General features: G+C 32.5%; 3 protein-coding genes across 6 annotated transcripts in view; 1 reads left to right on the top strand and 2 right to left on the bottom strand.

Annotated features, from left to right (window-relative positions):
• Positions 1-2: 2 nt before the first annotated feature.
• On the bottom strand, positions 3-1,474 carry LOC124946594 (carbonyl reductase [NADPH] 1-like). The gene is made up of 4 exons (XM_047487467.1): positions 1,312-1,474; positions 968-1,228; positions 623-861; positions 3-516 (listed from the first exon to the last, which is right to left on the bottom strand). The coding sequence occupies exons 1-4, from the start codon at positions 1,327-1,329 to the stop codon at positions 213-215; spliced, it is 822 nt and encodes a 273-aa protein (XP_047343423.1). The 5' UTR covers positions 1,330-1,474; the 3' UTR covers positions 3-212.
• Positions 1,475-1,653: 179 nt separating this feature from the next.
• On the bottom strand, positions 1,654-4,601 carry LOC124946588 (ribonucleases P/MRP protein subunit POP1). Its single transcript, XM_047487454.1, has 3 exons — positions 4,241-4,601; positions 2,818-4,152; positions 1,654-2,729 (listed from the first exon to the last, which is right to left on the bottom strand). Exons 1-3 carry the CDS (start codon positions 4,362-4,364, stop codon positions 1,666-1,668), a joined length of 2,523 nt encoding a protein of 840 aa, XP_047343410.1. The 5' UTR covers positions 4,365-4,601; the 3' UTR covers positions 1,654-1,665.
• Positions 4,602-5,936: 1,335 nt separating this feature from the next.
• LOC124946590 overlaps positions 5,937-13,666 on the top strand; it is a 48,356-nt gene continuing 40,626 nt past the window's right edge. For 2 of the 4 annotated variants that reach the window (XR_007100136.1, XM_047487457.1), the window contains exons 1-3: positions 5,937-7,079; positions 7,260-7,477; positions 8,224-9,656. Coding sequence is in view for 3 of the 4 variants with exons in the window: in XM_047487457.1 (XP_047343413.1) it covers positions 9,599-9,656 (58 nt within the window). In the remaining variant the exon portion in view is untranslated. The remainder of the gene's footprint in view (positions 7,080-7,259; positions 7,478-8,223; positions 9,657-13,666) is intronic. The other 2 variants (XM_047487459.1, XM_047487458.1) reach the window with 2 other exon arrangements.

The following is a 13,666-nucleotide window of genomic DNA, read 5'->3' as shown; positions in this document are numbered from 1 at the left end:
TATGCATTTATTAAACATCATTCTTTATTCTTATTTTTCTTTTTTTTTTTTTTACAATGGATTACTTGATAATACAATATCTCATGAAAAATATAAGTATTATATTTGTAACAATGCATAAAGGTTCATGTATATTTTATCATTTATATATAATTATGTTTTTTTGCATTGAAATGACAATGCAATTATGTAGTATTATATGTTAAAGTATTTTATTTCCATTCTGATAGAGTTTTGTCATACCAGATATATTTTCCCTTTATTTCAGTATTATTTGGTAACAATGCACAATAAATTGGTGCTACTGCACCTTCATCGGGTGTAAGGGGTCCTTTATGATTGGTCATATCGGTATCCACATAACCAGGATGTACAGCATTTACTACTATATCTTCTCGTGGATCATTATTAAATTTAGCCTGATGTATTACAGCTAAAGCAGAAACACCTATTTTACTGGCCACATAAGCAGAATTGGACCAACCATTTTGTAAATGAATATTCTTTTTCGCATCACTAAAAGATATATTAATTACATATATGTATGTGTGTGTGTGTGTGTGGTAAGAAAGCATTATTAAAATATAATTTTAAAAAATGGAATCAACCATTCTTAACTTACTCAACAAATTTATGCATAATGTTATCCAATTCCTCTTCCGTTAAATTTGGGTTAGATATTTTTTCTTTTAATGATTCACCAGAAATATTTATTAAACGACCAGAACTACTGGACAAATGTACAACGCGACTATGTGGTCTAAGTAGCGGATAAAGTTTCTCACATATTTTTCTCAAACTGAAGTAATTTACCTTCAGAGTTTCTTCTGCTTGATAACCAAAAGGTTCGGTTGCATCTGTCTATATATATATATGTATCAATGTTTATTGTAAAATTCTGTTTAGAAAAGAAAGATAAAAAAAAAAAAAGAAAAAAGGAAGTAGTTCAAAAAAAAATCACTTTTACCTTGAAAGCAATTGCTGCATTATTGATCAATACATCAAGCCCATTATATGTTTTTTGTAAATAATCGCGAAAAGTATTGATACTGTTTTCATCAGTAATGTCGAGTTGATGAAATTTTACTTTCAATCCTTCTTCTTCTAATTTTTTGACAGCATTTAAACCACGCTGAGTATCACGGGCAGTTAGATAAATAATACCGTTGAATTGTTTACAAAGCCCTTTGACAATGGCTAAACCAATGCCCTTATTTCCTCCGGTCACCTAAAATATATAAATCCATATATTTTGGAGAATAATTTGTAAGAAACGTAGAATGTATTATATTTGAATATTTATATACGTACTACAGCGATGCGTTCCATGTTGTATCTAAATCGATTACAAAATGCAGTTTATCGAAGTACAGGTATAACGTCGTAGTTCAGAGTTACGTAAATAAAGTTAACAATGATAATTTTTTTTTAATAGTTTATATCACAATATTTTTGCGATAAGAAGGAGGAAAAATTATTTACGTGAATACAAGATTCTTTAAACTGATATTATTTAAAAATAACTTGTTGATTCATACAATGGCGGAATATCAGATTTTTTTTAAAAGGATGATAAGATAACAATCCTTCTTGTATTTAAAAAAAAAGGAAGAGAAAATTTTTATTACTATAAAAATATTTCAATAAATTTCATTTAATAATTAATTAATTAAATAATATTTCTAAACGAGCTGCCCTATATTGTCTTGACCGATTATTCCTAATAAGAACAATATTACTTTCTCTGGCAATCATTGCAATCACCGATTGTATCGTAACATAACCTATTCCAATGCCTTTAGCCTCGTTAAAAGAAAAATTTCCTAGTGTTATATATCCCATTATTTCTCTTTTACATGAATTTCGTACTTCTCTACAATCTGGCAAATAAAGTTTTGACATTTTGTATGAATGTTCCAATACTACTTTACGACTTTTTTTCAATAAGTTCTGCCTTAAATTTCTTATTTCAATGTTGTAATTTACTTTGTTTGCATTTTCTTCAAATGCATCACTTATTGTCTTTTCCAATGCTTTTTTATGACGTATTCTTTGTCTTCTATATCGTTTTAACAATAACAAATGATTCTTTCGTAACATTTTCCGCCGACTTTCATTTGGATCTTTATTTGTTTTTTCTACTGGTCCTGACCAACGTTTATCATGGTTCAATCTTTCTAAATCTTCATCTGTTGGTGCACATATTATAGCAAACATTTTTGGATTGCCCTTATTTAAAATAGATATTCTAACGCGTATTAAACAATTTTCATTATTTAATGCATTATCTAAAGTAATCTTAGAAGCAGGAATTTTACGTTTATTTTTGCTTTTCTTTAATTCAAAAGAAGAAAGATTTGTTTGTAATTGTATCAATGTAGTTCGATTTCTCAAAACATAAAAATCATTCATGCCTGACCATTCCTTCATTAAAATATGCCATTCACAAAAGAAAGGACTAGAAATACCCAGTTTTATAAAATTAACTCGTCTATTAGGTGGATATCGAAAATATTTTTCTTCCCAATATTCTTTTGTAGTAAGAGCTTCTCTTTTATAAGCAAGTGTATCGGGTTCATTAATGTCTGGTGAATTTGTAATAGCAGTTTCAAATACTATTGATTTTGTTTCTCTCAGAGCTCCGACCCTTGTACAACGATATATGAAACCAAGCCAGAATGCCATTGCCCATCCTGATGGTATAATGATATCAATACCAGAAGCTAAACCTATTAATAAAAGTTCATAGTAATAATGAATCTTGATATTATCAAATATTATTTGATATACAAATATTGTTATGAAATTTACACAAACCTGTATTACAATTACCAGGTTTTTGAATAACGAGTATAGGAATTTTTGCAATTACATCTTCATTAAAATGATTATCATTGCTTACACCAGGAACTAAATTGTTGCTTCTTAATTTATTAATTATACTAGTGGATAGATATGATTTACTAACTTCCTGACGCATATTTTTATCCCATATTGGACTATCATTTGAATCTGCCAATGGCATAGTTATTGTTTCAGAATCTGTAACTTGTTTCTGTGGTTTTGTTCTTTTTTCAGGTAAATAAAAACGTGGATCTAAAACAGTGAATCCCATGACCATATTTCGTGGTAATTGATGAGGAGAATTTAATGATTGTAATGTCCGCCACAATTTCTCTTGGATTTTAAAAGTTTCGAAATTCTTTTGATCGCTATAATAATCTTTATACCATGTATCATTAATGTCAGGAGAATCTTTTTTATCTTCTGTAATATCATCACAATCCATTTTTGATTCAATTATTGTTGATAAATTTTGTTTAATATTTGGTAATTTAAATGTATTCGTTAACACGTCTAACGTCAATGGACCACAGAGTCTAAATCTATTCAAAGTACCTTTCAATAAATTCAATCGACAATTACTTTCATTGCTATAAGAATTTCGTAATTGATTAAATGATGTTGATCCTTCGTCTTCAATAATACAGGAATTAAATTTAAAACTGGACATAATATCAAATAAAATATCATCATAAAATGCTGGATGAACCCAAATCCAAATGGTTCTTTGATCACAACAATCAGATTTCCATAGAAAGTGCACATTCCCTATGGGAAACGATGGAAAACTATTTTTTTTGAAAAACATTAATGTACCTTCTCTTGTACCATTAATGTATACCTTTGCACCAAATGTTAATTCATTTGGATTGCAATGTGATCTCAAAGTTTCTTTTAAAATATTTTCCGGTCCAATTATTTCAATACAAGCATAATAAGAAAGATCTTGTATCAAACAATGTTTTCTAATGGCACGATAATTTGCTTTAAAGCATTTGTCATTCGCAAAATCAGCGATTCTATATCCCCATTGTTCGACCATATGAAATCGTTTTGCATGCCATATATGAGTTTCTAACCAAGCTTTCTTTCGTTGTCTTCGATTGTATTCTAGAAGTAAATTGGATGGACGTCTGCGATATTTACGTGAAGGCCTTTTATTTTTTGGTGGTAAACCGGACTTAATCATTTGATTTAAATGTGCTTCCCGTAATCTTCTTGGCAATCTTTTGACATTATGTGACATAACTCGTCTACGCATATGTATGGGAAGCTTTTGAAAGACCAATTTTGATTGCTGAGGATTCTCTAAAAAAAAAAAAAAAAAAAAAAAAAAAAGAAAGAATATTCACACATATAAAATAATACCATCAAAATTATTAAAATAATCAATTACCTATGGCATGAGTCATTGCTGCAATTTCGCCAGCTCTTGCAGCAGCTAATTTCATAATAGAAACATCATATGGTAATGATTGTGTTCCACCCAAAAATACATCAAATTGTTCTTTATTTTCCATGTTGATAAAATTATAAAAACATAATAAAATTTCTATCTAAATATTTGTCAAGAATAATTTCCGACTATAAAAAATTCAAAATCTTTCGGCAACAATTTCTTTTGTATATTATTTATAATTTTTGTAATTTAACCTCTTTCATAAAGCACAATATAATAACGCCGGGACAGAAGCACGTGTATAAATGTACAGTTACGTTTATTTTTTTATACGCGATTGTACATTACCTACAGCGCCACGATCCTTCCGTCGTAGAACTACAAATCAATATGGAGTATGCAAATTAATATGTTCGAATTTTAGAACTAATTTATTATTTTAAAGAAAAATATTACGAGAGAAAGATATTTATTGATTCGTTTTTAATAAATAATTAATCATAAGGTAATGTTTCAAGAATATTATATAAATATCATATATCGACGTGTAATAAAACATAATATTAGAATTTTAAAAACATGAACGAAGAACGCGGTCAGTATTACTGAAAACACAAAAAAAAAAAAAAAAACAAAAAAAAAGAACGATAGAAAATGGAGTATGTGGCCGTTACACCAACCAATAATTATCTTATAAGAGATATCTACTTTATGAAACATTAAATATGAAATGTTTATTACTTATAAAGCTGTCGATAGTTCGTAGTTTCCTTGGTCGTTGTTTAATATTACAACGAACGGTGATGTGTGCCACATAATTTACTGTCACTCATGTAATTTCTTTCACTCATGTAATTTCACGAAACAATATAAAAATATTGCCTGTCATAGAATTTCTCTCTTTTGCAGATGTGCTATATTTAAATTCGTACGAAGGAATATGTATGCCATAGTATTAAATAATGGGCAATACATTTTTACCGTCACTTATGTTTATAATTATAGTCAAAGATATAATAACGCAATTTCTTTTGCTCAGGTATAAGAAGCCGTGCGTAACCATAAGTGTAAACAGTGTGTCGCATGTTCTATCTTAGGTAAGTTCTTTGACATTTTTATATTATATATATATATATATATATATATATATATATATATATATTCTTTTTGTTCGAATTATTGATAAGATGAAATATCTTTATTTTTGTTCATTTTTCGATTAATAATATTTATAATCAACAAATCTAATCGATTACACAATTGTTTCAGAATTTTTACAATATGTGGAGCGACGATGGAAGCCTTAAAATCGTTTTATTTTTTCTCATCACTTATTATTACGTTGGTGAAACGAAATCATGTCGATATTGGTGCAGAACGCACGATCTTCGATATTATTGTTGTCACAATGGGAAAAGTGAAATGTGGAAGGATACTATGTGGCCATCTTTTTCAATACCATGGTTTTGGTTTAATTTTGGAGAATCACATTGGCATCCTTTAGTTCATTCTTCGTGGGAGAAAAAGAAGAAAATGAAACATTGTCCGCCATTAAGATCACATTGTCCGCGATCTTACGATTGGTACGATTTACCAATGCTTTGCGATGACGACGATCAATGTCAAAGTAAAGAGAAATGTTGTTATGACGTTTGTCTCGAGCATAAAACTTGCAAGCCCGCGGAATAGTTGCGCAGATATCAAGGGACACGTGCGCGCACGTTTAACAGGGTAACAGCATGGAAAGAGTACAACTATGCGTGTCTCGTCGTCACAAATAATATTGCGTCTTTAAATTCGTAATACGACGCTAGAACAACTAAATTGCCTCTCTCTCTCTCTCTCCGTCTCTTTCTCTCTCTCTCTCTCTCTCTCTCTGTCTCTCTCTCTCTCTCTCTCTCTCTCTGTCTCTTACGTAATCGACCAGCGGAATCGCAGAATAATATTTTGTTAACAATGATGTATATTCAGTGAAGTGACCTTACGAGTCTCGGTTTACGCGACAGAATTTACGTGGGACCGACAACAAGTAAAACAGTCATATGCTAATCGTTACGTTTCTTTGCGAGTTTCATCTCAATTAAGAGAGAGAGAGAGAGAGAGAGAGAGAGAGAGAGAGAGAGAGAGAGAGAAACGGTGATATTATTAATTAATGAATATAAATTTAATAGGATATACTTTAGCATTAAAATGGTCATAAAGATATGATCGTATAATTGATCTTATAAAATTTTTAGAACCGCTCGATTAAAATTTCGTCCGTTTAAAATTATTTGGCGTGAGAATTTTGACAAAATAATTTTGGCATCGTTGTTATAATTCATTATGTTTCGCTAAATTTATTATGCCTATCTAACGAAGATGCGTTTAAGAAAATAAAGATGATATTTATTGTAAAGGATATATTTTATAATAACGATCGGAAAAACATGGTTCTGCGCTTACCACGTGACTACCCTTCGTTACTACGGTACAACGGTAATGAGAAAATACGACCAGGTGGATCCCGTGAATCCATGAATTGGGTCTTGGCCTACTACCTACATCAATCTTTAACTTCGGAGCCCTTTGTAAGGGTACCTCATTCCGGCACGCGCATAATTGGTCCCGAATTGGCTCGAGCTGATTATTTCATTCCTGTGGACTTAATGGGCGCCAGAGGGCGTTGAAGCGATTCAGATAAGGGCTTGGCGTACAGCAGATGCGTGCTATGCCTGCGTGAGGTGGGTTCGAGCCTCTTAAATCAAGATATCAAGTTGTTTGTTTTAAGGCGATTTAAGTCATTACCAAGACTCGATGACGCGCAAACAAGATGCATACGTGATGTATATAGATTGTAAGTAAAATTTTTTTATCCTTTCGAACGGGATTCAAAATTGGCAAAAATTCTTAATAATAAAATGAAAGGAAAAGTTTATCTTGCGATATTATTTTGGATATTATATAATCAATGTCAATCTTAATTATTAAATTTAATATTAACATTAATGTTCTTTTGTTTTATCTCTTGACGTAGAAAAAAAGTAAGATTACTTTGCAGAAAGATCGATCCAAGCGATAACATTGATGTACCTGGTCGAAAAAATGCAATCACTGTATCCTGCTGCGAGGAAGACATTTTTCTAAGAAAAACACGACACTATTTCATTGACAAAACAGTGAGTTGTCAAGTTAAACGAGTTTGGAGTCCCGTTTGCGTCGTACCTGTGTCTACGTTAGTTGAATATCAAAGAGGTGCGTTTTTGAATATATTTTTATATACGAAATATATGGATAGATGCTTTGTAAAGATTGAAATCTCTTCGAGTTAGATTCCTCTGCCAAAAGCGATTGTATCTTGATAAATCCAAATAGAATTGCAATTCACGTGCCTTTCACGTTTTTACCACATTTTTTAAGTTACTCTTTTATAATCTTATAGAAGAGAAAGAATGACTATTAACACTAACTGCCGTGGGAATTTTAGAATATGAATCGAACTTGATAAAAACAGAATATAACCAAACCAATTTCTCATTCGAAAAATACAATTCGATTTAAGTCTTCGAATTAGAGAGGTTTCGTTTTGAAACCTATCACGTGAACGGACACGACGTTTGAGAAAACCTTCTCTCAATGGTCCGTAGAATGAACCTTTTTACGGATTCTATTCCCGTTGTGCATTCACCAGACATGCTGCTGTGTAAAAGGGTAAAAGAATGGGAATGGAACTGGTATTGGAATGAGAATGGAATCTCGTATGGCGCGCATGCGCCGTCGAGTGTTCATTCATTCATTCGATTCATTCATTCTTTCATTCATTCATTCATTCATTCATTCATTCATTCATGGATCGGTCCTATAATACGTATAGCTTCATGATTATTTATAAACATCATTGAATCATATTCCAAAATTCTCATGAACTACAATAATGCATTATATTTAAAAACAGACGATTAGAAAACTTTTTCGTAGTAATAATTTTTCATTTGTTTCAGAAGGATGAATAGAAAAAGTTCAATGATTTGTCGGAAGATAATTTAAAGAAAAAAAAAAAAAAAAAAAAAAAGAAAAAGAAAAGTTTTTATCTCGAAAAAATTCGGTATTATTAAGTTTCTCATTCGAAGTGCTCAATAATAATGTGCATTTGTACGTGTGCATGGGGATGAAAAGAATAAAAGCGAAAAAGGAAACATGAAGAGGAAACTCGATGGAGGGTCGAGAATGACTACACTCCTTTCAAGATGCTCGCCTTGGCGGCGACTGATGGTGTCTCGTGTGGGGTAGTACTCGGTAGTGGGGGTAGTAGGATTCGGCTGCTGGTGTAACGTGGAGGGGGAAGAGCGCACCTATGCCGGCACGGAACTCGGAAGAGTATCGTGCTCTCAGCGGTATTCGCTTGCGAGCCGCCGTTAGAAGCGGATCGCGAATTTGCGGACGCTCGTACTTTAGTACTTTGCACGTCGCGAATTATTATTTATCAAAACGAATATTATTATCGTTTGATTTTATTCTTTCTGAGTACGATCGATTTAGCAAGAAAAAAAGGGAAAGATTTTTTTTCTCACTCGAATATACGTTTGAGTAGATCTTTGATCTTTTTTTTTTTTTTTTTTTTGTTTTTTTTTCATTCTCTCTTCTTTCCTTTTTTTACTTTTTTTTTTCTCCATCATTAACAACTCTCAAGTTTGACAGTTGAGTTGTTAGAGAAGGGAAGAGATATTATCTAGTGGAAAGAGAATTGTTAGAAATTATTGCGGTGGAATATTAGAAGGAAAATAGGAGAGAATTTTTATAAGAGAAATAGGAAAAGATAAGTCGAAGATTTTGAGAAAAGCTGAAAAGAAAAAAAGAAAAAAAAAAACGTTGACTGGTTGACCGGTAGAGCGCGGAACGGTGTACCGGACGGCTCGCGATAAAATTCACGGTGGAAAGTGCTACACGCTCCGATTCACCGTGCGTTATCCGAAGAAACAGAAGCAGAGGAAGGAAGGAAAGAAGAAAGAAAGAAAGAAAGAAAGAAAGAAAGAAAGGAAGGAAGGAAGGGAGGAGAGGGAGGGAGTCACGCTCGTCGAAGAGAGACGCGTCTAGTCGCGAGACTAACTCAAAGAACAGAACCGATCTTCTTCCAGACGGCTCCAAAGTTGCGATAGAGCTCTGTGAAAAAGCTCGCGTTCGATGCGCCCCACTCCCGGTTTGCTTATCTCGTTCGAAGACGGCCAGTTTTGTTTCCGTCTCGGAATTTTTCGGAGGACGTTCCGAGTTATTGCACTTGCTTTACGACAATTTCTAATCTTTGAAAATTTACAAGAAGAATATTAAACTCTTAACACATCGCATTTGGAATCATTTGGAGAAATCATTACCGTCAAGATGATTATTGGATTCGTTCTGATACCTTTAATCTTCGCCAATAATATTTATTGTCAAAGTGAGTATACTTAAACCTTTTTCTATGGATTTTTATTTGACACTTCGATTTGTTTATTTATTATTTTATATTTATTATTATATTCTTGTATTTATTATTATATGCTCCTTTTTAATTATTCTATTATTGCCATTAATTATTGTCATCGATATTATTTGTAATGACTACGGGCAGGAAAAACATTCCTCATACGGTCGTTCCTCCGAGGAACGGAAAACGAAAATGCAGAGCGATGACGTTAAGCGATATGTTCCGTAGGAACGGTATCGGAAGTACGGAGTGCAGCATTATACTTAACCACGCGATGCTTGGAATTATAACATAGCTTGCAACGATGCATTCTCATAGGCGATTCGGATTGTTGAACTCCCCGCGTAGCCCTGTTACGCTCTCGATTTCTTCATATTTTCTAACGTTTTTATATCCATATTTTTAAAATTATTAATAACGTTCGTTGACGTAGATATTCCAAAGTTTGAAAACAGGCTGCTTCTCTTTCGTGTCTTATAATATAACTTGCGTGTGATCACGCTGTGTTTATTTCCGTTCTGAGATACGTTCTTAACCATCGATCAAACGAAGATTTTATTTATGGAACATGCGATAAAGCGTCACGGATTCTTATGTAAAATTTCTAAGTACTATAATGAAACTATTCGTGAATATCTTTACATAGTTATTCATCATTATGTATCATCTTTGTCGCGGAGTAACCCCGCGATAAGATAAAAATGAATTGAACTTGGAGGAGAGACGATCGAGGCAATGAAACCATCGTTAATTTATTCTATCGAATTTTTTTTCTTTTTTTCTTCCTTTCTTTATTTTTCTTTTTTTTCAGATAGGAGAGATATTTTAGTAAAATTTTTAAAACTTTTATAATATATGTGGATACATATACATATATATATATATATATATATATATATATATATATATATATTCTTGAAATTCTTGAGATTTTAAAAGAAAGGAATAAGAAAGAGAAACATTTCGAGAAGAGAGAAATGGGTGCAAGAAGATTCTCGAAATAAACTATGGCAAACTTAACCTTCGATAAGAAAGAAAATCGTAGATGTTTTTTTTTTTTTCTTCTTTTTTTTTTGGAAACATTCTCACTCATAGAACAAGCATAGGGATATACAATAACATAGAAAAGTGAGCGCAGGTAAGCCTACTACCTGGCAAAGTTTTATTCGAATGTATGAGAGTGTATCGTCGCTCTTCGAATTTCCAAAAGGTTCAGATAGATTTTAAGATACTTGGTTACGGTCCTGGACCGTTGTCAAAGGATTGGCAAAGTTTTTCTGAGTCTTTAGTAGGTCGCTCGCAGGTTCATTCACGTTTCGAAAAGAAAAAAGAAAAAAAAAAAATAAATAAAAAGAAAAAAAAAAATAGAAAAAAGAAAAAAATATTTCTTCGCGTTCTATTCCAAGTTGATAGTATACGCATTGTTGTAGATATACAATAGGTAGGAAAGAATTTACAAATCAATAATACTGGTACATCCGTGTAATTGTCCTGGATGTCCCTTTCACGGGATCCTTTTTTTTTTTTTATTTTTTTTATTTTTTTTTTCGAGTATTATACTCAATGTATCAATCACAAAGGACCTTCTTTCGTATTTCATAGTCTTTAAATAAAATTCGTATTTCCATTCGTTATAAATAGAATTTTTCTTTCGCGCGCATTTTTATATATATATTAAAAAACTGCGGTCTTTGTGGGGGAAAAAGAAAAAAAAAAAAAAAAAAAAGAAAAAAGAAAAAAGAGAGAAAAGAAAAAAGGAAAAAGAAGAAAGAAAAAAGGAAAAGAAATCGATCGTATCGCGAGTACGTATAGTTACTTTAAAGTACGTGTTATACTTTATAAAAAAAAAAAAAAAAAAAAAGAAAAAGAAAAAAGGGTGGAACGATGAGAGAGGGAGCAGGATTGGTGGGGAAAGGGTGTAAGGGAGTAGACCACCCGCACGCGCGATATCTTCCTACAAATTTTTCTCAAGGACTTTTTGAGAACTCGCAATACCATATCGTCTTCTCCAAAGAAGGGTACTTATAATAAGGAAGGGTGATCTTTAAGAAGGATCACAATTCGCCCGCCCACGGTGCTTCTTCTCCGATCTAACATAAGACAACCCACCTATACATTTATATATTACATACATATATACACATTTATATATATATATATATATATATATATATGTGTGTGCGTGTATATACAATATATATAAATTTCTCGTTTATAATTACTATCTTCGATTTCTTCGCTGAACGATAATCGATGATACGTGATCACGTTTCATATACGGAGAGGATAATTCTATTCGAAAAAAAAAAAAAAAAAAAAAGAAAAAAAGAAAGAAAAAGCAGAAAAAGAAGAAGAAGAAGAAGGAGAAAGACAAAAAATGCCACGCAACTTCCGATATGCCATGAGTAATACACCGAACAATTTTTCCTCGATCGTCAGCCGATCTTTGTACATACGTAAGTGGACTAAAGTGGAACATTTAGTATGGATAAACGTATCGTGATCACGTTCGACGAGTCGAGTGGAGAGGAACAACGAGGTGATTCGAAAATATCGACTCATGGCACATCTGCCTTTTCGTGGATCCTTTTTAATTGATCGTTATCGTCAATTAATTGTGTTAGGGACGAACAAAAAAAAAAAAAAAAAAAGAAAAAAAAGAATATCTCAAAAAAAAAAAAAAATGAAATATCTAATATTCTAATTTATCGAAAGAAAAATTAATAATAATTTTCGTTCATTCGTTCGAAATTTTTTTAAATAAAATAAAATCATCCTCCATTGTTTCAGTTAATATCTTATGTCTGTCGTTTGCATAAGTCCTAATGATTAGACTCGCTTTGTTTTCGTCTGTCTTGCTCATGCTTTAAGAGAAGACTTTTGGCTTGCTAAGAACGTTTCTTCTTCTCTCTCTCTCTCTCTCTCTCTCTCTCTCTCTCTCTCTCTCTCTCTCTCTCTCGTTATTCTCTCGTGGCTGTCACCAAGGCGATGATGTATGATACCCATGGCGCGAGGAGAACAGCCGTCGTCATCGGTGAAACCGGCTAAGAAGCCTTCTTCTTCTTCTAAATACGACGAGTTCAGGATTAATGTTGCACGTAACACATTGTGTCCGTTAGCAAGGATGGACATAAGACAGGTGTCATACTCGGTAAACTTTGATCGAGCAATAGAAAGCTTGTATGCACTGTTATACCAGTCTCGTTAGTGCAATTAACACGATTTCTCTTTCGTCTTTCCAGATGCATTGAGAATGTATATGTAGTTTAGAAAAGAGACAGAGATAGAATATATATGTAGTATGTTTTCTGGATGTACTCCAGAGATTCTCTAATATCTTAAAACAAGACATTGAAATAAAGCTTGGAGCACGTATACGGTACCGAAATAGGAATGATTCTTTTTTCTTTGCTTTTTCATTATTTTTTTTCTGTTTTTTTTTCTTTCTTTCTTTCTTTCTTTCTTTCTCTTTTTTTCCTTTCGTAAACTCGGCCTAATGGTCTTCCAGAAGCCCTCTTTTTGTCGTTAGGCCCCGTTCGCTCGCATCCAATCGAAAGAGGTGTAAATTGCTTGCCGTATCAACGTTTCGTATCTTTTCTTTGCGCTGGATCAAATAGCTATCTTGAATTCGAAGATAATCGAGTTCGGGTGTGCCGCCTTTGAACATCTTTTCGTTCGCCAAAAAATGGAGGATGTTTCTCTTTTAAGAAAAGAAAAGAAAAGAAAAAAGAAAAAAGTAAAAGTCCTTGGAAGAAAAATTAGATCTTCCTTCCGGAACGAAAGTGCGTATCATTTGTCCTTTTTCTCAAGGACTTTCGCGAAGGATACTCGCGTAGAATTCTCTCTTCAACGTGAGTTTTTTGTTTTTTTTATTTTTTTGTTTTTTTTTTCCTCTTTAGAAAGTCGACAACTTGTTCGTGTTATGTACTACGAAGATTCTTTGAAAATGCACATCCTCGTGAGTAGCGATTCGACTCACG

Source organism: Vespa velutina, chromosome 2 (assembly GCF_912470025.1).
Source record: "Vespa velutina chromosome 2, iVesVel2.1, whole genome shotgun sequence".
In the NCBI taxonomy this organism is placed as follows: Eukaryota; Metazoa; Arthropoda; class Insecta; order Hymenoptera; family Vespidae; genus Vespa; species Vespa velutina.
The sequence above is the reverse complement of the archived record's forward strand: the minus strand, read 5'-3'. Positions and strand labels throughout refer to the sequence as shown.